The sequence below is a fragment of the Artemia sp. Qi Xiang Cuo genome, chromosome 6 (genome assembly GCF_049724085.1).
Source record: "Artemia sp. Qi Xiang Cuo chromosome 6, ASM4972408v1, whole genome shotgun sequence".
Classification (NCBI taxonomy): Eukaryota; Metazoa; Arthropoda; class Branchiopoda; order Anostraca; family Artemiidae; genus Artemia; species Artemia sp. Qi Xiang Cuo.
In genome coordinates, this window is record NC_142799.1 from 52,279,140 (window position 1) to 52,302,665 (window position 23,526).

At 36.3% G+C, this 23,526-nt stretch overlaps 1 protein-coding gene across 1 annotated transcript in view; it reads right to left on the reverse strand.

Moving 5' to 3' along the window:
- Itpr (Inositol 1,4,5,-trisphosphate receptor) overlaps positions 1–23,526 on the reverse strand; it is a 244,336-nt gene that overhangs the window by 181,737 nt on the left and 39,073 nt on the right. The window contains exon 4 of the mRNA XM_089091077.1: positions 7,098–7,184. Within this exon, the coding sequence (XP_088947203.1) occupies positions 7,098–7,184 (87 nt within the window). The remainder of the gene's footprint in view (positions 1–7,097; positions 7,185–23,526) is intronic.

Consider the following 23,526-nt stretch of genomic DNA (forward strand, 5'->3'; position numbering starts at 1 on the left):
CTGGTATTTTTGTGAATTTCTGTCACTGTTACCATCATCACTGTATATTAAAAGGATTTTATCCCTATTTGAACTTTTATTTATCGTCATAAAAAGGCAGTGTGGTCTCCAAAATTATCTAAGCCTAAATACCTGTAGGGTGTTCCCCTATCCATGCCACCGGGGGACACGCTGAGTGGCCTGGGAGAGGTTCTTGGTGAGCAGTAGACACATAAATTAACAATGGTCCCAGAAACCCGGAAAACAAGTAACTTAAAGCATTTAGTGAAAACATTGTTTTAAAAGTGCATGTGTCCTTCTCCTCTCCTCCCTCTTCCTCTGTCCTCCCTCCTCTAAGGAGAGAGGACACCTCTGACCTCCCTCCTCTATTTAGACTATCACATAATGTCACATATATATTTGTATATATATATATATATATATATATATATATATATATATATATATATATATATATATATATATATATATATATATATATATATATATATATATATATATATATATTAATATAAAACACTTTTTCCACAAGACAGGTTTTTCAAAGCCAGGTTTAACCCCCCTGCTTTCTAAATATTAAATTTAAAAAAACAAGTTTTTTCAAACTAAAAGAAAGGAGTGACATTAAAACTTTAGCGTAAAGAGCGGGGCGTTGAGAAGGGGACAGTCCCTTTCATATAGAGAATAATTTCTGTTCGTTTTAAGTTTTAATGTAGCTCCTTACTATCAGTTAAAAAAAAACTTGTTTTTTTTTATTTAATCACATAAAATCATAGTTATGGAACTGCTTAAGATAACATTAAATGCTAAGATTGGCTGAAATATAACACAAAAATATTATTGTTGATATCGGCCATTATTTTTCGAAATTCGAACTTTAGCGTAAAGAGCGGGGTATTGACGAGGTGGACGAACTCCCTCAGATACGTAGTATGGGGGGGGGGGGGTTCACCCTTCGTCAACACCTCGCTCTTTACGCTGAAGTTAAAATTTTGTTCCAATTCTTTAAGAATGTCCCCTGAATCACAAAAGCCGTTTAATTAGAATAAATAGCTCTTTTGAAATTACTAAAAATACTTTAGAATAAAGATCAAGGTATTGACGAGGGGGAAACCCCTCATATACATAATAATTTCTGTCCTTTTTTAGTTTTAATGTTGCTCTTTACTTTCAGTTGAAAAAGCTTATTTTTTTTTAATTTAATTTCTGATTGTCTTTTAAATAATTCTGGGAAATCCATTTTCATGGAATTTTTCTTCCCCATGAAAAATTCCTCCCACGTAACCGTCTCCTCCCGACCGCCCCCTCCCCAGAAAAAAAATCCCCCTGAAAACGTCTGTATACTTCTCAATAACCAATACTATTTGTAAACAATTGGCAAAGTTCATAACTTGCAGCCCATCCCCCGAGGACTGTGGGGTTTAAGTCGTCCTCAAAGGAGGGATTAAGTCGTCCTCAAAGACATAGTTGTAAGATTTTTCGACTATGTTGAATGAAATGGCTATCTCAAAGCTTTGATTTGGTAACTTTGGGGGAAATGAGCATGGGAGGGGGCTTGGTTGCTTTCCAATTTTTTGGTCACTTAAAACGGGCACTAGAACTTTTTTATGATGCGGTATGGATTTTAGCTAGAACTAAATATATTTCAAAGGATTAAAAGTCTAACAAGACTGTCAATAAGGAGAAAAGATTATATTTATCTATAAATTTTAGAAGTAACAAATAGAGGATATAAATTTACCTGGAATTGTAAACCAGCGTGATGTAAAACAGGCCCTTCCTAGTAATTCAAATTATAAGAATAATCCGATTATAACATATAAGTTCTGAAAACGATAGAACAAATTATTTTTAATTATAATTTAATACTTAAGAATTTTGACATGGATAATAATTGGAAATCAATGTGTAAGTGTGAGTAATTTCTATCATTTGTAAATCCAACTTACGAACATATTATAACAGGTGATTTAACAATAATAAAACAAATGGATCAGCACAGTATAATGAAAATGGGGGCTAAATTCCGTCTTTCTAATCATCTAAAATCCTCTAACATCCTCTAAAATCATCTAAAATCCTCTACAAAAAATGTGGAATTTTGCATTTTTTTTTGCCAGAAGAAAGATCACGGATGCGTGTTTATTTGTTTTTTTTTCCCCAGGGGTGATCGCATCGACCCAGTGGTCCTAGAATATCGTGGGAGTACACATTGGATCGGAAATTAAAATTTCTAGTGCCCTTTTTAAGTGACCAAAAAAGGGAGGGCAACTAGACCCCCTCCCATACTCATTTCTTCCCAAAGTCACCTGATCAAAATTTTGAGATAGTCATTTTGTTCAGCATGGTTGAAAATATGATAAATATGTCCTTAAAGATGACTTAATCCCCCTAAGTCCCCGGAGGGAGGGCTGAAAGTTATTAACTTTGCCCAATGTTAACATATAGTATTGGTTATTAGGAAGCATACAGACGTTTTCAGGGGGGATTTTTTCTGGTAGTAGGGGGTGGGTGGGTTGGGGTTATGTGGGAGGATCTTTCCATGAAGGAAGTTTTCATGGGGGAAGGGACATTGCTATGAAGGGGGCGCCTGATTTCCCAGCATTATTTAAAAAAAAGATCAGAAATTAAATATAAAAAGTTTTCCAACTGAAAATAAGGAGTAACATCAAAAATTAAAACGAACACAAAATATTACGTGTATGATTGGGTTCACCCCCTAGCTAGTACCTCGCTCTTTAAGCCAAAGATTTTTTAGTACTTTCATAAGAGCTATTTATTCTAAATAACGGCCTTTGTGGTTAAGGAGTCGTTTTTAAAGAATTGGAACAAAATTTGAACTTCAGCTTAAATAGCGAGGTATTGACTAGTAGGCGAGCCCCCTAATATACGTATTAAAAATATATGAATATAGAAGTTCGTTACGTAAGTTAATTCGTAAGTTACGTATATTTATTACTAATAAAAAGGTTCGTAAATAAAATTAAACAAGTTTCAAGAAAGCCATTTAACCAAATAAAAGTAAAATTAATATGCAAATTTTGTTTTAATTATTTATGTACGGTGAGCCAAAATTAAAACCTGCATTAATTCAAAAACGTTCAAAAATCAAATAAAAAAACAAATTTTTTTACCTGAAAGTAAGGAACGACGTTAAAACTTAAAACGAACGGAAATTATTCCGTATATGAAAGGGGCTGTCCCCTCCTCAACGCCTCGCTCTTTACGCTAAAGTTTGACTTCCTCACAACTCTATTTTTTTTAAACAATAAAAAACTTTAGCATAAAGAGTGAGGCGTCGAGGAGGGGACAGCCCCTTTCATATACGGAATAATTTCTGTTCGTTTTAAGTTTTAACGTCGTTCCTTACTTTCAGGTAAAAAAAAAACTTGTTTTTTTTATTTAATTCTTTCAGAGTTGGGAAGTTTTTACTTTGAATCAGTTCTAGGTGAGCGATGGTGAAAGAAACTTTGAAAATTTTTGGGTATATTTTTATATTTTTGGGTATTGTTTTGTTTATAGATATTCCACAAGTGACACTATATAGGGGTATGTCATACGGTTCTATGGCAGGCACACACATTTGCCTGGGTAAGGAAATTAAAGCGCTGAAACCTGTAAAGGCAATGGGTTTTCCTCTGAGAAAAACTACACAATTAGCGATTTACTGAAAAAAAAAACAAATGACCGTGGATTATCAGTTAAATTCTCATATGCTGACAATTCTTCGTTAAGGTTTTTACAATTTTTCATTCACGAAAGTACGATAGTTGAGAATATTTCAAACGCATTTTTTGCAGTAAAGCACAAATTGTGTTTTGGTCTTCAGAAGGCATTGGGGTTATCAGCCCTATTCATTGTAATTTCTGCTATTAAAAAGGACCGTTACCCTAAGGGCTCTAGGAGGTTGTCATCCTCAAAGACATAATTTCCAGAACTTTCAACTACGTTGAAAAAAATGGCGATCTTCAAATTTTGATTGGATGTGCTTGGGAAAATGGTGGGCGTAAGAGGGGGCTATTGCCCTCCAAACACTTTCTACTATTAAAAAGGGCACTAGACTTTTCAATTTCCAATCGAATGAGCTCTTTTCAAAGTTTCTAAGACAACAAATGGCCATCTAAAAGTTTCTATCAGATGCATTTAGGGAAAACATGAGGTGTATGGCGGGGGGGGGGATATTCACCATCCTACCACCCTGAATCTTAAAAAGGGCATTAGAAATTCTGATTACCAATCCAATGAGTCCCCTCCAAAGTTTTTACGATCACCCTTTCTATATATACCTTATATGCCTTCGGAGCATAACTTACAACCCTTGCCCAGAGGGCTGTAGGGGGGTTTCATCCTCAAAGACATAATTTCTGGACTTTTCAACTACGTTGAACAATTATCTTAAAATTTTTAATGAGATATGATTGACGAAATAGTTGGCGTGGGAGGGGGGTATATCATGGTGTCGCATGTGTAAAATGCGATCAAAAAGATCATATAGTTATTTTGAATATAAGTAACTTCCCACTTCTTCGTAAGGCTAGTCTCATTTATACTAGTGTCGTAAAAATTCGACTATTAAAAAGAGCACTAGCCTTTTCAATTTCCAATCGAATGAGCTGTTTTAAAAGTGTCTACGACAACAAATGGCCATCTCAAAATTTCTACCAGATGAATTTCGGATAAATACGAGGTTTGGGGGGGGGTGGGTATCTCCCTCTGACCACTCTGAATCTTAAAAAGGAAATGAGAACATCTGATTTCCAATCAAATGGGCCCATTCCGGAATTTTTACGATCACCCTTTCTATATATACCTTACAGGCCCCCAGGGCATAATTTATAACTCTTGCCCTGAGGGCTGTCATCCTCAAAGACATACTTTCCGAACCTTTCAATTACGTTGAACAAAATGGCCATCTCAAAAATTTTATTGAATGTGTTTAGGGAAATGGTGGGCGTGGGAGGGGGTTAGTTGCCCTCCAATCACTTTTGATGGACTATTAAAAAGAACACTGTACCTGCGATGGCTTTGTTATGTAAGTACCGTTTTTTATTGTATATTACGTTTAAACGGTGTTCTAAATTCAGGGAGCAGATCTTCAAGAGCCTGATGCGATTCGGGAAAGAACAGCAGGATCTCGTCGATCAATTTTGTAAAAGTTGACTCGGTTTACACCAGAAACTTGTGATACAACTGTTAGCTGGGAAAACAATGGAATAGAAATAATTTTTAAACCAAGTTTAGTCATATTCTTTGAGAAACAAGATTAGTTGTTCTCATTGAGTTCTCATTTGTTTTATCTACTTGCCCTGAAAGTTCCACACCGATGTAAAAAAAAACTAATAATGTTTGGTCCATTTTAGGCTTTTAGAAATCGAAAAAAACCTCTTTCTTTCAAAAAAAATTATTCGAGCCGATTGGGGACAAAACAAATGCGAGTCTATTTTGGGCATTACGAATCGATAAAACAGCAATTCTTTCATAAAGCTTTTGTCTTCGTTATTTTTAGGCAATGTTATAATCCTTATTAAGGTCCCCTTGTTAGATTTCTATACATAGCCTGTAAATTCATGTAAATCTAGAGGAAACGAAATTTTAATGGCCCTGTTTTAGGTGCTACATATAGACAGAGACAATCTTCAAAATAGCTTCGGTTTCATTCAGGTCTACTTGGCCCTGTCCGCATGCCCTGTAATTTACAAACCGTTCAGAGACAAACTTTTGGGGGATGTTACAAACAAGTTCAGACAAAATTATTTTCAAAATTGTTTTACACATAGGGCTCATAAGTTACCTGGCCAAGAAACTTATAAATGTCCTTTTCAAGGTGATTGAAGAAACAAATATAAAGCCCCATTTCTGTACATCTCAAATCTTTTGATCTGGAATAATCCTAATGTTCAATTGGAGTTATTCATTAAGCTTTTGGTCAGAATAGCAGTCCTCCAGACTGCTATTTGGACGATTTGTCTCTCAACACAAAATTAAATCGTCCCAGTTTTCGTTGGTAAAATTCGCAGCAACGTTATTTTGAATTATAATAAAAGATACATTCTAGTTCTGATTTGAACTAAAAAAGATTAGATATGCATGACTTTTTTTCACTTACTTTCGTTACAAAAAAATAAGTTTGGTGTTTATTGTTTCATTCTATATTATTCAAGTTTGAACAAAATGATAAAAAAAAACTTTTAAATTTTCATTTTCATTTTTGAACTTCGAAAAGACCAAGAGTCCATCGCACTCAAAAATGCATTGGAAATATCGATATATCAAACATCGAATGTAAAATGTCGGTAATAATATATCGAAATATCGCCCAACACCACCACGACCTTCATGTGCTTCTTCTTCAATGCCAGGAGGAAAGGTTTCCTGATATTTCCTTTCTATTATTCTAAGTTTCCGGGGGGAACCCACAATTGCCAGGTGCAGGGTGGTGTTGACCTACTTGTGAATCGCAATGATTTTTCTATATTATCTGGTATATTTTCAGGCAATAAATCTAGAATTTAACCGACGAAAAATCTCACCCAAGAACAAAATACCCGACGAGAAATCTAACTCGTCTAAAATTTCATCACCCAAGTCTACCGATATTCATTATCTAAGTGACGTCAATTCACGGAAATCTTGAGGACAGGGACAAAAAAAAATTCCCAATCTAAGGAGGGAAGTGCCGACTACGATTTTTATTGTATTCGTTCAAAGAAAATGCCAAAAACAAAGTGATTTTTAGATGAAAATACAAAAACAAAACAAATTTTTCGAAACCTTGAGGGGAAGGGCCAAAAGATCAAGGCTACCCCCTCCCAAATAGCAGTGCTGAAGGTAGGGACGGGAAGCTTAACAGGGCGTGGGATCTTACCCGCTATGACGCGACCCTTGTAAAAGATCGTCTTAAGTTTCGTTATGTAAGTTTACCAACATCTCTAATCGTTCTCGACTCACACGTTCCAAAAATGAAAGGATACTACAAGCGCCAAATATCTTTATTTGACCAATCCTCATTGATGGCAAACACTTGAGTATTCTAGTTAGCATAAGGCTTTGATAGTTTATATCCAACTAACACTTTTAGATAATTCAAATAGGCGTACCTGAACAGCGTTTCCATAATATACTTCTGAACCATAAACCTTTTTATTCTCCGTCTCGTTTTGCTTTCGTTCAACTTCAGCTGCGTGCTAAAAGGACAGATAATGAGGAATAGGACATGGATCAAATAGCTAATAGACATAATAAAGAATAAACAATAGAGAATAAAATCCAGAATGGTTGATAGAAGAACTAAATGAATAAAACAGGATAAAAGAGGATAATAAACACTACACTATTCATCACTACAACTTACCAATTTTTTAGTCCCCCCCCCCGAAAAAATGAAAAGCACCAATGTTACTCTAAATAACAACAATCGTTTTATAAGCGGAATAACAAATTAAGTAACATATGGGGAGGGGGGAGGTCTCACATACTCGATAAATCCAAGTCTATATTACAGATGGACAATGGTTTCATACACACCATATGTATTGATTAGTGGCCTCTGAGAAAATACAACTCAGACCGAGGTAAAGTAAAGAGTTTCCATCCTGAAATCGACATACAATGAACCTACTTAAGCAACAGATTAACATTATTTTCGAGTCCTAAGAGGGCTTATTAGGCGTGCTTCGTGGTCCTTGGGAGTATCTGAAACACTGGGTAAAAACAAAGACTTTGGGATTCTTTGTCCTAAATAATAGAACTTCAATCTAGATTCCAGAGCTCTTGGGCCCTGAAAATACTTTCAAAGAGATCTACGAATCATCCCCTACTGCAGCTTAATTGCACAGAAATCAAGGTCTTTCAGAGACAGGTGGGGGGGGTGAAAACAACGAAAAGATTGGTAATGATTCCAAAAAAGGTTCTAGCAGAGTGACGCTCCATTATTAGCACATGTTTTCATAATTTTAAATCATCCACAAATCATAGAAAATGGCCTCACGAAACTTAAGGCCCTGGTTGTTCTATGCTTTATATTTTATAGTTAGAACTAAATCTAATCAACTAAATCTAAGCAACATATATCTAATCTTTAAGTGTGAAGAGGATAAGGGGAATACCCGAGTTGTCCAAGCCCCAGTTCAAACGACCAGTTCAACTCGCCATTGGCGAGCATAAAAAAGTAATTTAGACTTTGAGATTTGAGTTATGGGGGAGGGGTTAATTTTCCCTTCAATCCTCACACGTTTTCTACTCATCTGCGACGAAAATAACGAATTTGGTGCAAGCAAGGCCGCAAAGCTGTCGAGTAAAAATTCTGAGATAGCCAAATGCTTTGAAATTATCAAAAGACTACACATTAAACTTTCTAGTTTCAGAAGCAGTAACAAGGGTACCAATCAGAGAAGGGCCGGGAACTTAGTTGCCCCCTCCCTAGATTTAGAAAATATCTCCTTTTTTGTATTTTGATTTAAAAATACCTTTTATTTGGTGAACATTAATGAACATAAAATAAAAACAAAACCAAAATCCCCTCTGGACTTTAAACTACAAATTTGCTCTCTCCCACTGAAATTTCGTGAATTGGCACCCCTAAGCAGTAATGCTCCTCGCTCGCACCTTTTATCAAAGATCTTAGCACCCTTAGATTTTAATGAAAAAAATACTTGGAAAGTATACATAGACTATCTTGTTTAACACAGAAGTTGAAACCTCCAGTAAAGTCTGACCTATTGGTATTAGGAGGACAAGGGGAAATAAACACGCTCATACTTGCTACACCATATACAGTACAACTAATTCTGTGATTTGTTGTTTGTTTTTTTTTTACATTTTCAATATTACGAGATTTTGAACTTATCTACTTTGGGGCTTTCAAGAGCGGGGGAACTGCATTAGAAAAGTTATTATTTCACTTTGACATTTGAATATGAGAAATTGTAATATGAGAGTAATATTTAGTTTATAAAAGGTACTAATTTTAAAAAGCTTCTTCCACAAAATAAGTTTTTCAAAGAAAAGTAAAGAGCTACAAAATTAGAGCAGAAAAAAGGCCAAATAATTTTCCAATCGTAAAACTACTACAAATCCCCATCAATAAATAAATGAAACCCAAAACTAACAGAAATTACAACAAATGACCGACCCGAACTCGAAACGAGCATAAACTAAGAGAAGTAGGACTGATGCTCAACGTGCCTTCTAAAGACCAGAACATGATTTGTAGAAGTAGGAGCCGTAGCAGTAATAACAGAACTATTAGTGATAACATGCGCATAGTGTCTTTTGGATAGTTTAACATTCCCTCAAGGTGCCCTGAAAGTTTTAACTTAATTCTCTACAAGATGAGAACAAACTCAAGCAGAAGAAATACTTAGCCCGTGTAGACTTAGAAATTATTTACTTAATACCCTAAACCTTTCCTAGGATATTACTTTTTTGAAAACATGCTTAAAGTCTGTTTTGATTTTTAGTTACAACTCTCCCTAAACATTCTCTGAAATTTTCTGCATTATATCATTAGCATCACTAGTTACAGTAATCGCAGTATTAGTAATATGCACACAGAGCCTTATGGTTAGTTAAAAATCCGGCTCAACATACCCTTAAAGTTTCAACTTAATAATCTGAGGTATTGCTGGTATATCCTTTTGACAATCTACACGCTTATTGTGCTTGATTTAGTTCAACATTCCCCAAAACATTTCCAGAAAGCTTCACCTTAATACCCTTAGCTTCAGCAGTAGCTACAGTTGTAGTAGAAGTGGCATTAGTAGCAGTACGCACCTAACACCTTTTTTTAACACCCCCTCCCCCCCAATACATGCCGAAAGTGTCAACTTAAAACCGTAAACAGTTCCTGGGGCATTGCTTATCCGTCCTTCTGAAAACCTGTATGCGCAAAGAGTGTTTTGTTCTACCCTGTTTCAATATTCCATAAAAGTTTGCCTTAACATCCTTAGCGTTAGTAGCAGCAGTGGTAGAAGCAGTAGTAATAGTAGTACCAATAGTAAGAGTGGTAGAACCCGTAGTAGTAATCCTAGCTTCGGTAGGAGTAGCAGTAGTAATAGTAGTAGTAGTAGTAGTAGTAGCAGCAGCAATAGTAGTAGTAGCAGCAGTTTCTAAGATATTACTGATATGCTCTTTTGACAACCTAAATGCCACAAGGTGTTTGATTCTTTTCAACTTCCCCCTCAACATTCCTTGAAATTTTCACCCTCATACTCTTAAGTCTTAGTTGTAGTAGTAGTCACAGTAGTAGTAAGAAGTGGCGGTTGGAACAGAGTGGGGCGGAGGAGAAGCGTGCTCAGTTGTGTAATCCTTACGCGGTTATGATGAGTTTTTAATCCAAATAAAACCAGATCCTTTAAAAGAAAAAAAAACTAATCTATTTAGTCAATTCAAAATTAAATTCACAAAAGTTATAATACTAAATGACACAATTACGCCCATACTTCAGAATTATAACATTGTACTAGCAGGAATAAAACTTTTTTTCCACTTTACATATCACAGGACAATCGACCACAATTCAGGAACAGACGCTGTTTGGCAAGGAAGTCTATTAGTAGCAGTAGCCTAGTAATATTAGTAGCAACATATTTTGCATGTTTTGTGATCAGAGAAATAAATGTAATTTGATATCAATAGATATATCAAAAGAGTGGGATTTATATGCTGATTTCAAATATGCAAATTTCATCAAGTTTAGTCCTACTCATCAAAAGTTACGAGCCTGAAAAAAATTACCTTACTTTCAAAAAAAGGAGGGGGGAACATCCCCCTCAAAGTAATAGAATCTTAATGAAAATAATCCAATCAGATTCAACGTATCAGAGAACCCTACTGAAGAGGATTCAAGCTCCTATCTGGAATTAAATTAAAAAAACAAGTTTTTTTCAACTGAAAGTAAGGAGCAGCATTAAAACTTAAAACGAATAGAAATTATTCCGTATATGAAAGAGGCTGTCCCTTCCTCAGCGCTTCGCTCTTTACGCTAAAGTTTTTTATTATTTTGAAAAACAGATTTGTGAGAAAGAGTTAAACTTTAGCGTAAAGAGCGAGACGTTGAAGAGGAGACAGCCCCTTTCATATACAGAATAATTTCTGTTCGTTTTAAATTTTAATGCTGCTCCTTGCTTTCAGTTGAAAAAAAATTGTTTTTTTTTTCATTTGATTTCTGAACATTTTGAATTAATGCAAGTTTGATTTTGGCTCACCGTACATGAATAATTAAAACGAAATTTGCATATTAATTTTACTTTTTTTGGCTAAATGTCTTTCTCTAAAGCTCTTTAATTCTATTTACGAACGTTTTCTGTTAGTAGTAAATATACGTAACTTACGAATTAACTTACGTAACGAACTTCTATATTCATATATTTTCAATATGTATATTAGGGGGTTCGCCCCCTAGTCAATACCTCAGTCTTTACGCTAAAGTTCGAATTTTGTTCCAATTCTTTAAAATAACCCCCTTAATCACAAAGACCATTAATTAGAATAAATAGCTCTTATGAAAGTACTATAAAAACTTTAGCGTAAAGACGCGGCATTGACAAGGGGGCGAACCCAGTCATATATGTAATGTTTTCTGTTCATTTTAAGTTTTAATGTTGCTCCTTACTTTCAGTTGAAAAACTTTTTTTTTATCTAATTTCTGATTGTTTTTTGAAATAATGCTGGAAAATTCAGCGCCCCCATGAAAACTTCCTCCATGTAAAGATTTCCCCACGTAACCCCTGACCCAGCCCCCCCCCCCCAAAAAAAACAGCCAAAATTCCCCCCTGAAACCGTCTGTATTCTTCCCAATAACCAATACTATACGTAAACATTGGGCTAAGTTCATAACTTGCAGCCCTTCCCCCGGGGAGGATGATTCAGTCATCCTCAAAGATATAGTTAACATATTTTCGACCATACTGAACAAAATGGCAATCTAAAAATTTTGATCGGGTGACTTTGGGAAAAATAAGCGTGGGAGGGGGCCTAGTTGCCCTCTATTTTTTGTCACTTAAAAAGGGCACTAGAACTTTTAATTTCCATTTGAATGAGCCCTCCTGCAATATTCTAGGACCACTGGTTTGATAAGATTACCCCTGGGGGAAAAAAAAACAAAAACAAAACAAATAAACACTCATCTGTGATCTTTCTTCTGGCAAAAAATACAAATTTCTATATTTTTGCAGATAGGAACTTGAAACCTCTACAGAAAGGTTCTCTGATACGCTGAATCTGATGGTGTGATTTTCATGAAGATTCTATGACTTTTAGGGGGTGTTTCCCCTTTTTTCGAAAATCAGGCAAATTTTATCAGGCGCGTAACTTTTGATAGGTAGGACTAAACTTGATGAAACTTATACATTTCAAATCAGCATAAAAATCAGATTCTTTTGATGTATCTATTTGTATCAAAATTCTGTTTTTTAGAGTTTCACTTACTATTGAGCCGGGTCGCTGCTTATTTACAGTTCGTTACCACGAACTGTATGAAAATGCTGAATTTTGTATTTTTGCTATAAGTCATATTACAGATGTGTTTTTTTTTGTGGTCCTAGAATATCGCGAGAGGGCTTATTCGAACGGAAAGTCCTAGTGTCCTTTTTCAGTGAACAAAAAATGGAGGGCAACTAGGTCCCCACCCACGTTCATTTTTTTCCCACTCACCCGATCAAAATTTTGAGATAGTCATTTTGTTCAGCATATTCAAAAATCTAACAACTTTTGTCTTTGAGGATGACTTAATCCCCCACAGTCCCCGGGGGAAGGACTGCAAGTTATTGGTGCTACTGTGCAATTTATTAGCCATTAACAACTTTTCGTCGTCTGTAATGGAGGGATCGAAAGAAGATAATCCCACCAACTCTGTATTCAAATACCAATAATGGTTCAAAAATTTGACCAGGGATATTTGTGCAATGTCGTTGTCGCATTTTTTATAGTCTACCAGACTATATAAAACATCTAAATGTTGCTTTGGTGCAAGATGAGCTTTTGGAGCATTGAACGAAGATTTACAATAAATTTTAACTAGAAAAACAGATATGGCACGCACAGAACTTTCTTCTTCTTTAGACACCTTAAATTGACGGCGAAAAATGAACATTTTAAAGCAGTAAATAGCCTTTGCCATCCACCTAGCGTGGTGAATGGTTCCTGGAGTTCTACAACCCACATCATTGCCATATAAGGATCCAATAAATACCAGACCCAACTGCAAGAGCTCCTTATAGTCATCTCTGGGGTGGCTCTCAGTTAATTTGCTGTCAAATTTAGCCGCAGCATTTGCAATTACTTCTGGAGTTGCCTGCTTTTGCACGGGATTGTCACTGATGCCTATGTCGTATTTTCATTTGTCTATCTTGGGACACACCTTTGAGGATGACTTAGTCCCCCACAGTCCCCAGGGGAGGGCGGCAAGTTATGGCTGCAAATTATGAACTTTGCCCATTGTTTACATATAGTTTTGGTTATTGGGAAGCATACAGACGTTTTCAGGAGGGATTTTTTCTGGTGGGGATGGGGGAGGAAGGGGTTACAAGGGAGGATCTTACCATGAGGATGTTTTCATGGGGGGGGGAGACATTTCTATGTAGAGGGTGCCGGATTTTCCAGCATCATTTAAAAAAGATGAGAAATTAAATTAAAAAAAAAGTTTTTCAACTGAGGAGCAACATTAAAAACTTAAAACGAACGGAAATTATTAAATACATGAGGGGGTTCAACCCCTAGTTAATACCTCGCTCTCTACGCTAAAGTTTTTTTTTATAACTTTCAAAAGAGCTATCTATTCTAAATAAACGCCCTTTGTGATTCAGGGTGAAGAAGGATATATTGACCAGGGGGAGAACCCCCTCATATATGTAGCCTAATAATTTCTGTTCGTTTTAATTTTTAATGTTGCTCCTTACTTTCAGTTGAACAAACTAGTTTTTTATATTTAATTTATTAATTTCGTGATGAACGGAAAAAGCGGTAGAATTGAATATTACTTTGCCAGAAAAGGTTGAAAATTTTAAATTAACGAGTTTTAGTGGCGAAGAACGCCATCAAAAGAGGAGGGTCTTAAAAATAAGAAACACAAGCAAGGCTGCAGCCAGAATCTTCGTTCAAGGGGGTGGTGGATTTTTGAGGAAGGGGCTGGGTTACAATTTTCTGTTGAATTAGTCGATCAGTCTTGAACACGCTTTCTTTGAACCCAGTGGATTCATCATTATCAAAAACATCTTCTATCGCATTTTTATCTTATGGCACAAAGAACATATAAGATCTTTTCAGAAACTCTATTTCAATCAAGCAAAATCGCAAAAAAGCTTTCGCGTGTGCATTTCAGGTAAATTAATAAATAAAAATATGAATTTAAATTTTTTTTTTTCGTAGTAGATTTATCAAACAGTCCATGGTAACAAACTGTAAGTAAGGAGCGAACCGGCTCAAAAGTAACCGAAACTCTAAAAAACAGAATTTTGATACCAGTAGATACATAAAAAAATGGGATTTTTGTGCTGATTTCAAATATAAGCCTGAAAAAATTTGCCTTATTTTCGAAAAAAGGGGGACCGCCTTCTAAAAGTGACAGATTCTTAGTGAAAATCAAATCATCAGATTCAGCATAACAGAAAACCCTACTGTAGATGTTTCAAGCTTCTATACGTAAAAACGTGGAGTTTTGTATTTTTTGCCAGAAGAAAGATCACGGATGCGTTTTTTTTTTTTTTATTCAGGAGTGATCGTATCGATCCAGTAGTCCTAGAATATTGTGAGAGGGCTCGTTCGAACGGATATTAAAAGTTCTAGTTCCCTTTTTCAGTGACAAAAAAATTGGAGGGCAACTTGGCCCCCTCCCAAGCTCTTTTTTTTCAGAAGTAACCCAATCAAAATTTTGAGATAGCTATTTCGTTCAGCATAGCTGAAAATCAAATAAATATGTCTTTGAGGATGACTTAGTCCCCCACAGTCCCCAGGAGAGGGCTGCAAGTTATGAACTTTGCCCATTGTTTACATATAGCATTGGTTATTGGGAAGTATACAGACGTTTTCAGGAGGGATTTTTTCTGGTGGGGCCGGGAGAGGGGATCGGAGGAGGGGGTTACGTGGGAGGATCTTTCCATGGAGGATGTTTCCTTGGGGGAAGGGATATTTCTATGAACCGGATTTTCTAGCATTATTTAAAAAAACGATCAGAAATAAAAAAAAAACAAGTTTTTCAAGGGAAAATAAGGAGCAACATTAAAATTTAAAACAAACAGAAATTTTTACGTATATGAGGGTCCGCCCCCTAGTCAATACCTCGCTCTTTACGCTAAAGTTTTTTTTGTACTTTCAAAAGAGCTATCTATTCTAATTAAACGGCCTTTGTGATTCAGGGATTTGTGATTTGAACAAAATTCGAACTTTAGCGTAAAGAGCGAGGTATTGACTAGGTTGCCAACCTCCTCATATGCGTAAAAAGTTCCGTTCGTTTTAAGTTTTAATGTTGCTCCTTACATTCAGTTGAAAAAACTTATTTTTTAAAAATTTATTCATTAAAAGCAATCTTTAAAAAAATGCTTACTTTTCAATAGCCGAAAGATCCAATGGATATAGCTCTGAAGATGATACGATCTCCCCACCCCCCTGTCCTTGCCTCTGGGGCTACAGAGGTTGTGTCACCTCCAGAGGCATGTTTTTTGGACCTTTCCAGTATGCTGAAAAACAATTTTTTGCAAATTTTTGAAGAATAACGTAGGAAAGGGGGGAGGGTGGTGCCGGAGGGATTAAAATTGGCAAGAGCGGATTTTCGTTGCCCTCCAATCATTTACAATCCTTAAAAATGAGTCTAAGACTTTCAATTTCAAAGCAAAAAAGCCCTCCTTCCCTCCACCTAGGTTTCTTCAACCACCTCTTCCAGACAATTGGCCAGGGGAAAAAGTAATACGCGGGAGCCACTCTACTCTTTACTAGGTAAATTCTATAAATTCTACCATGTTGACTCTGGAAACAAAGCACCGGGCTACACAAAAATATACTTGTCTGCATTCAGAATCAAAGCAAAACACAAAGACAAGCTAGAATTACTTTTCAGAGTCCAAAAAAGAGTCAAATGGACTTTGTTATATTTTATTACGGCATTTTTCTTCCTCAGTAATTCAGGGGAGGTCAATTTTTGTATTTTTATAATAGTATTTGTCAATGAAAATAGAATTGTCAATGGAATTGTCAGTGACTATGACAATAATTTTGACAATGACTATTTGAGTCAACCCTGAAGTGTTCGGGCTTCCACTTTAGCAAAACAATTTAGTACCAATAGCAATATTTCTATGAAACTACTACTACTACTACTAACAACTCATCACAGCACCAAGCCGCCTGAGGACAACACAGCTACGCACGCTCCTCCTCCATCCCAATCTATTCAAAGCCTCCCTTTTTACATTCGCCCACGAAATTCCAATTTCCTTTAAATCTTTCTTTATGACGTCCTCCCACCCCAGACGGGGGCGACGTGCTTTCCGTATAGCCATAGATGGTTGGCTGAAAAGAACAATCTTTGGCAATCTGTCATCCTTCATCCGTACAACATGCCCTAACCACCTCAACCTTTCTTTCATTATAGACCTAGAGAGCAGTATTGAACCACATTTTTCATATAGCCTATTGTTTGAAATATAGTCAGTCAGCCGGGTACCCAGAACAATCCTTAAGCAATTTCTCTGGAAAACATCTCAGGTTCAGGTTCAGGTTCATTTATTATTCAATCTTACATAATGACACTAAATATATACAGATATCTGGCAGTGAGACAAGCTCGTTTTGCACAGATAAAAAAAGAAAAACAATAAAGAAATATACGGATTTTCATTCAAAATGGTAGACTTCACAAAAAAATATAAATAAATCAATAAATGTAAGGTTAATTACTCACCACATCACGGCAGACACCCACCCGGCGATACATAAACAACTCTCAACCAGCAATGGGACAAGAAGAAGGATATCAAGATCCGAGAGAGATCGAAAAATAAGAAGAGAAAAAAAAAAAAAAAAAAAAAAAAAAAAAAATGAAAATATTATTTGACTAATAAATGTCCAAAAGGAATGATTTTATTTTATTTTTTAAAATTCAGATCGACACATCAAAATCAAAAATAGATTCATATTGGTTCCACGTGGCAACCACACTATTTCGTAGAGAAAACCGGGACCTCTCTGAAATTATCAACGGCTGGCGTAGTTTGCGTATGCTGCGAGCTAGATGAGAAGATGGCGGAGCAACTGGGAACAAATCAAAAGAAAAGAAATAACTGGGCAGTGACAGGAGATTATGATTAACCTTGAATAATATCGAGTTAAAAGTAACTGCAAGTTCAACATGAAGAATATTCAATAAACAATATAAACTCTTTGTAGAAGACTTACTGGGGAAAGACGCTGGGGAAGAAAGATAACTTTTTAAAATACGAAGCGCCTTATTTTGTTGCCTCTGAAGCGGAATTAAATGGGATCTGAAAGTATTCAAGTAAATAAGTGGGCAGTAATTTAGATAAGAATGAACAAGAGCGAAATAAATAGAACGCATAGCTTCGAGCGGCAAAATGAATTTCATACGTTGCATAATACCCCCGTTCCTTCCAAGCTTCAAACTTATACCATTTATATGCGGCTTCCAACTCAAATTTGAGTCAACCAGTACACCAAGGTAACGAATAATTTCAACACGTGATATATCCATACCTGAAACAGATGACTTAATCAACTTCAGACATGGAAGTGCCCGTGACGTACGCGAAAATACCATAAACTTTGTTTTTGAAGTGTTCAGAGCTAGCCTATTTGCCGTAAACCATGCTACTAGTCTATCGAATACTAGACTTAAATTATGTTTGACACAATCTTCATCGATTCCAGAGACACTACAAGCTGTGTCATCTGCGAAGAGAACGGTCAGCCCTAGGTCCTCAACTGAATTACTAATATCATTAACATAAATTAGAAACAACAGAGGGCCGAGAATTGAACCTTGAGGCACTCCAACTTTATTTGACTGGTTCGAAGACGTTGATATAACTTTGCCCCCATCAATACACTGGACTCTATCGCTTAAATATGACAATATTATCGATTTAGCCGGACCACGTATACCACAATTAGACAATTTTTCATTTAAAATCATGTGACAAATAGTGTCAAACGCTTTCCGTATATCCACGAATATAGAAGCTGGAATTTCACCCTTATCCAAGGCATCATGAATAAACTGGGTTGCTGCCAAAATAGCATGCTCTGTAGAATGTCATTTTCGAAACCCGAATTGGGACTTACTGAAAAAACTATTCTTGTCAAGAAAATTTACAATCCTCACGTACAAACAACGTTCAATAATTTTTCCGAAAGCAGATAGAATAGATATGGGCCTATAGTTGGACGGATCTGTTATATCTCCCCCTTTGTGTAGTGCAATGACACGGGCGGACTTCATACATGAAGGGAAGATACCATTCTTGAAACAAAGATTAATTATGTGCACAAGAAAATTTACTATACTAGGCATAATCTATTTAAGCAAGTTCGTAGAAGATCCGTCGATTCCTTCTGAGTGTCCATTTTTGAGTTGATGAAGTACAAGCATCAATTCAGCAGACGAGACTGGAGTGAGGAATATGGATCGGTCAGTAGAAGAGGGTAGAAAACTTTTGAAATCAGCAGAATTTGGCGTTGATTTTTGGGATGCCTTTTCCGACGTCTTTTCACCTATTTTAGCGAAGTGCGTGTTGAGCATGTTGGCGACGTTAAGTTTTCCTTTAACAGCTGTATCACCACCTGGGGGCATCATTTTGTCCGGAAAAGAATTCAACTTTTTTTTACCGATACAATCGTTTATTAATGTCCATACCTTCTTAGGAGATCCATGCGCGCTATTGAATGCCTTCAAATAGTAGAGCTGTTTAGCAGACCTGAGAGCTTTGGTTAAGCAATTTCTGTAAGCTTTAAAAAAGGCTTGATTTGTTTCATCTGGATTCGATAGATATATTTTATACAGCCTGTTCTTTGATTGGATCGACCTTAGTAGTCCTCGTGTAACCCAAGACTTTTTAGATCTGTTGTAACGTCTTAGACGGGTTGAAGACATCGGACAAGCCACATTAAGTGCTGTGGTAAATTCGTTGACAAAATACTGTGAAGCTTGATTTACATCCTCGCAGTCTAAGCATGGAGAGGGGTCAATTTTAAGCAGCAGTTCATTCAACCGCTGAACAGATGTAGCATCAAGCCTTCTAGTTGTTTTGATCAGAGTCGCCGTTTGTCGCCCAGTTTTTATCTCCATCAAAAGCATAAAGTGGTCTGACGTGTCATCGATAATAGCATGACACGAATCAAATTCCATATTCAGAAAAATATTGTCGATTACCGTTGCTGTCGAGCTTACAACTCGAGTTGGAATACGACAAGCTGGGAGAAGCCCCAGCGAAAGACAAAGTGTCAGAAAATCAACAGCTGAAGGCGAATATTGTGTAGATGAAAGATCATGACCAGCATTACTTATATCAATATTAAAATCCCCAATGTACATAATCTTCTGACTTCACTCAATTGCGATCGAAGAAAACACTTCAAGCTTACTTATAAAATGTTGCACCGAAGAGCTAGGCGGTCTATAAAACAAACAACACAACACTTTTTCATTACCAAAATCAAGCTCGACAACCAAAAATTCAAACAACATTTCATCATACATAGAATCAAAATCCGAAACAATCCTGTAAGTAATATCATTATGAATAAAAAAAACCAAGGCCTCCTCTCGATCTGTCATTCCTAGTCTTAGAAATAAAATTGTAACCGTTAATATTCGCTAGGTGACTAGTTGACTCATTTAAGAAAGTCTCACATACAGCTAATACATCAACTCGGTAGCATGGAAGGAACGAAGATAAATGGTCCAAACTACTCATCAACCCGCAACAGTTTAAACTCGCCAGCCTCACACTACCAGGAGAAACATGTCTGTTAATCTCATTAGGGAGTAAATATTTGTTAATAGGGAGGGATCTAATAGAAATATCATATTCATCATCCGAAAAACCACAATCTGCAGAAATTTTTATTAAATCTAATGGGTCTCTCTCAAAATCTCTCAACCTACTCGATGTCCCATCACCAGTAGAATTAATCATAATCATTTTGACTTACCAAACCGTCTGGTGGGAGTCTGTAGTGATGCGGTAATAAATCATCAACCAAACCTTGATGTGGAAGAGTACGGTACGTCTTGTTAAATATCTTATTTTAAACTGAAAAAACACACGAACAAAAACCCGACACTGTTTTCTAGACCTTGTTAAAAAAGAAAAAAAGAATAGCGACGATAAAGCACAATCAGGCATGGCAGACTTAACAAGTTAAAGTCTCATTGAGCACTAAACACAACAAGAAAGAAAATAACAACGAAAAGAAAAAAACCAACACTGACTAGTGGTCATTTTCCCAATCATGACACACACCAACAAAATGAACTTGTTTTATCTCTCGATCGCGGACGTATTTCATTAAACAAATAAAACAAATAATGGTCCGCGTATACACTACAAACAAACTAATTAATCTTTTCCCAGTCAGAAGAATCACTTTTTTTCACTTCTAGCCATAAGTTAATACCCTTATGACGCACTCAGGGTGAAACGATATGTTTCGACTCTTTCATTTCTTGTGCTTTCGAGAGTAGGGAGTTTCGAATCATGTTGAGAGCAGGGGGCAGGTCTGTAGAGATTATAATCCCACTACCTTTTAGCTTTTTAACATTGTTCATGATCGACTGGACATCACTCTCCGAGCTTAGTGAAATAAATACGGGGGACTCCTTGTGTCGGCTATTTTGCTTGCTGCGCCTATTTGTAATGTTTGCAGCCCGTGAAGAAATCCGATAGCACTTAGTCATAGATATGTCACTAGTTACACCCAGCTTTTCGCTAACTAATTTAATGACGCTATCTTCAACTTTCTTGTTAGGCTCTTCTGCCGGTAAACCATGCACAATAAGGTTCAGACGGCGATCTTTCACGTCGATAAGTAGTAGCTGTTTTTCCAGGGCCTGGTACTTGTCGACATACTCGTCGATAGTTTTCTCAAAGTTATTAAGCCTCAAATCTCGGTCGGCAGCCTCCGTTCTCAGCGACGCGATCTCAGAAGTAATTCCGTCAAGCTTATTATTTAATTCTGTCTGCGTAGCAATAATAGAATCTAGTTTTCCGCTCAAAACTTTTCTGAACTCGTCGAACAATTTTTGCGTAACATTAGCCATGATAAATCTCGATTATAAATCCGCTTCGGGAGGATTAGCAGTTCATTCGAAATAGCATCAAAAGGGACTTACTGGCAAGGGGGGTGTGTGAATACCCCCCGCTAACCAAATATAGCACGATTAAATCAGCTCTTGACTTCTACAGGCAATGCATCAAACAGGTTTGGTCAATTAACTATAAATAATTCAAGTTCAAAAATGTTGATTATGTTAAGTCCATAGGGAATCACAATTGAGTCTTACTGTATAATGAGATTATATCCAGACTTGATTCTGTTGACTATAATAAGTCCGTAGGGAATCACAATTGGGTCTTATTGTATAATGAGATTATATCGAGATTATATCCAACAGAGGTGTTTACTGTATGAACTCCCAAACAAGACTGACGAATCTAGCAAATCTTCATCCGCTTTTCGGAGTGTCCATGCTTCAGAGCCATATTTGACCACTGTCATCACTGTAGCTTCTAATATTCTAATCTTGGTTTGCAGATTTATCTTCCTATTCTTCCAGACTTTTCTTAACTGTGAAAAAACACCCTGAGCCTTGGCTATTATGCTTTTAACACCTTCTCTGCTCCCACCGTCTTTACTAACAGTACTGCCATGTTACGTGAAGCTGCCTACCTTATCAATCTTTTCGTTTCCCAACGTCAGCTTTTCATATTCATTTATTCATAGCCTTAGTGATTTAGTCTTCTTGTCATTAATGTTCAAACCAATACTAGCACCCTGAACTCGCAAAACCTCTAAAACTTCATTCATTTTGCTCACACTTTCATCTAGGATGCTTAAATCATCAGAATAATCCAAGACCAGGAGACTTTTTCCTCCCCAATTGATTCCGTGGTCTCCCATTGCCTTTCCTGTGCTCCTTAAAACAAAGTCCATCAAAATAATCCATATAAAGGGGGATAGAACACAACCCTCTGATTTAATAAAAAACCAGCTGCTAAACTCATTTCCTACCTTAACCGCAGCAGTGTTATTCTCGTACATAACACTAATCACTTTAATGTATTTGTCTAAAACCATACAAGGATAAAACCTTTACTAAAGCTCCTCTATCAACAGAATCGAACGCTTGCTCATAATCTGTAAAACTGAGGACCAAAGGTGTTTGAAAACTCAGGTACTTCTCAATTATTAGCCTAAGAGTGAAAATTTGGTCGACACATCCTCTACCTTTTCTAAAACCGCACTGCTCTTCTCTTAAAACTTTGTCTACGTCATCTCTCAGTCTAAAAAGTATCATATTACTAAGTAATTTGCTACCTACAGAGACCAGACTAATGCCTCGATAATTACCACAATCACTTTTATCACCTTTCTTATATAGTGGCTTAATTAAGGTTTTCCTAAAATCGTTAGGTACTTCCCCTTTTTCAAAAATCATATTCATAATCTTCAATAGCTTATTTCTAACCTTAGAGTCACCATATTTAAGAAACTCATTTACCACCCTATCAGCACCCGGAGCCTTATTATTCTTTAATCCTTTTAGCACTGTTGCTAATTCCTCCTCACAAAACAAATCTTCCTTCACATCCAAAGTACCACATACTTTTTCATTTTCCTCTATATTTTTTCCTGCAACTCTATCTTGGTTAAGCAAGTTCTCAAAATGTTCGGCCCATCTCGCTTTAGCTTTTTCCTTATTGCTAATTGCCACCCCATTCCTATCTTTAACTGGGACAAGTCCGGATTGACTACTACCTCTCAATTTGTTAACGTTCTGTGTTTCTATGAAACACAGCGGATTTTTATTTTTTTTTTTTTCAGAATGTATGCTAAACGTAACGAAGTCCAGGAAGCTGAAAGTTAGATCTTCAAGGACTTCCAGATACTAAATAATACATTTCAAATTGAACTTCTTTTCAACATTAATGAATATAAAACATGACAGATACACTCAGAATAGAGACCTACTTTTATTCCATAGAAGCCAAAACCAAAACACACAACAAATAAGGAGAAATTCCTTTTATCGTCCCCCTTCTTCTCTAGGAACAATATTCAGGCACAGCCCAGACAATGTTTATCAATTGACGTGCACACAGTTGATTAAATAAGTCACCAAGATTAAATTTCAATAGTTTTTATTAATCCACTTTTCTTTTCTTATATGGCCTTTCAGCCAAAATTATTCCTTTTAAAAACCAAAAAAGATAAAACATTTCTTAAAGCATAAAACACATGGCTTTCGTTTTTTGCAAAGAAAATTTGAACAAGTTTTTGTTTCACTCCACTAAGGCGCTC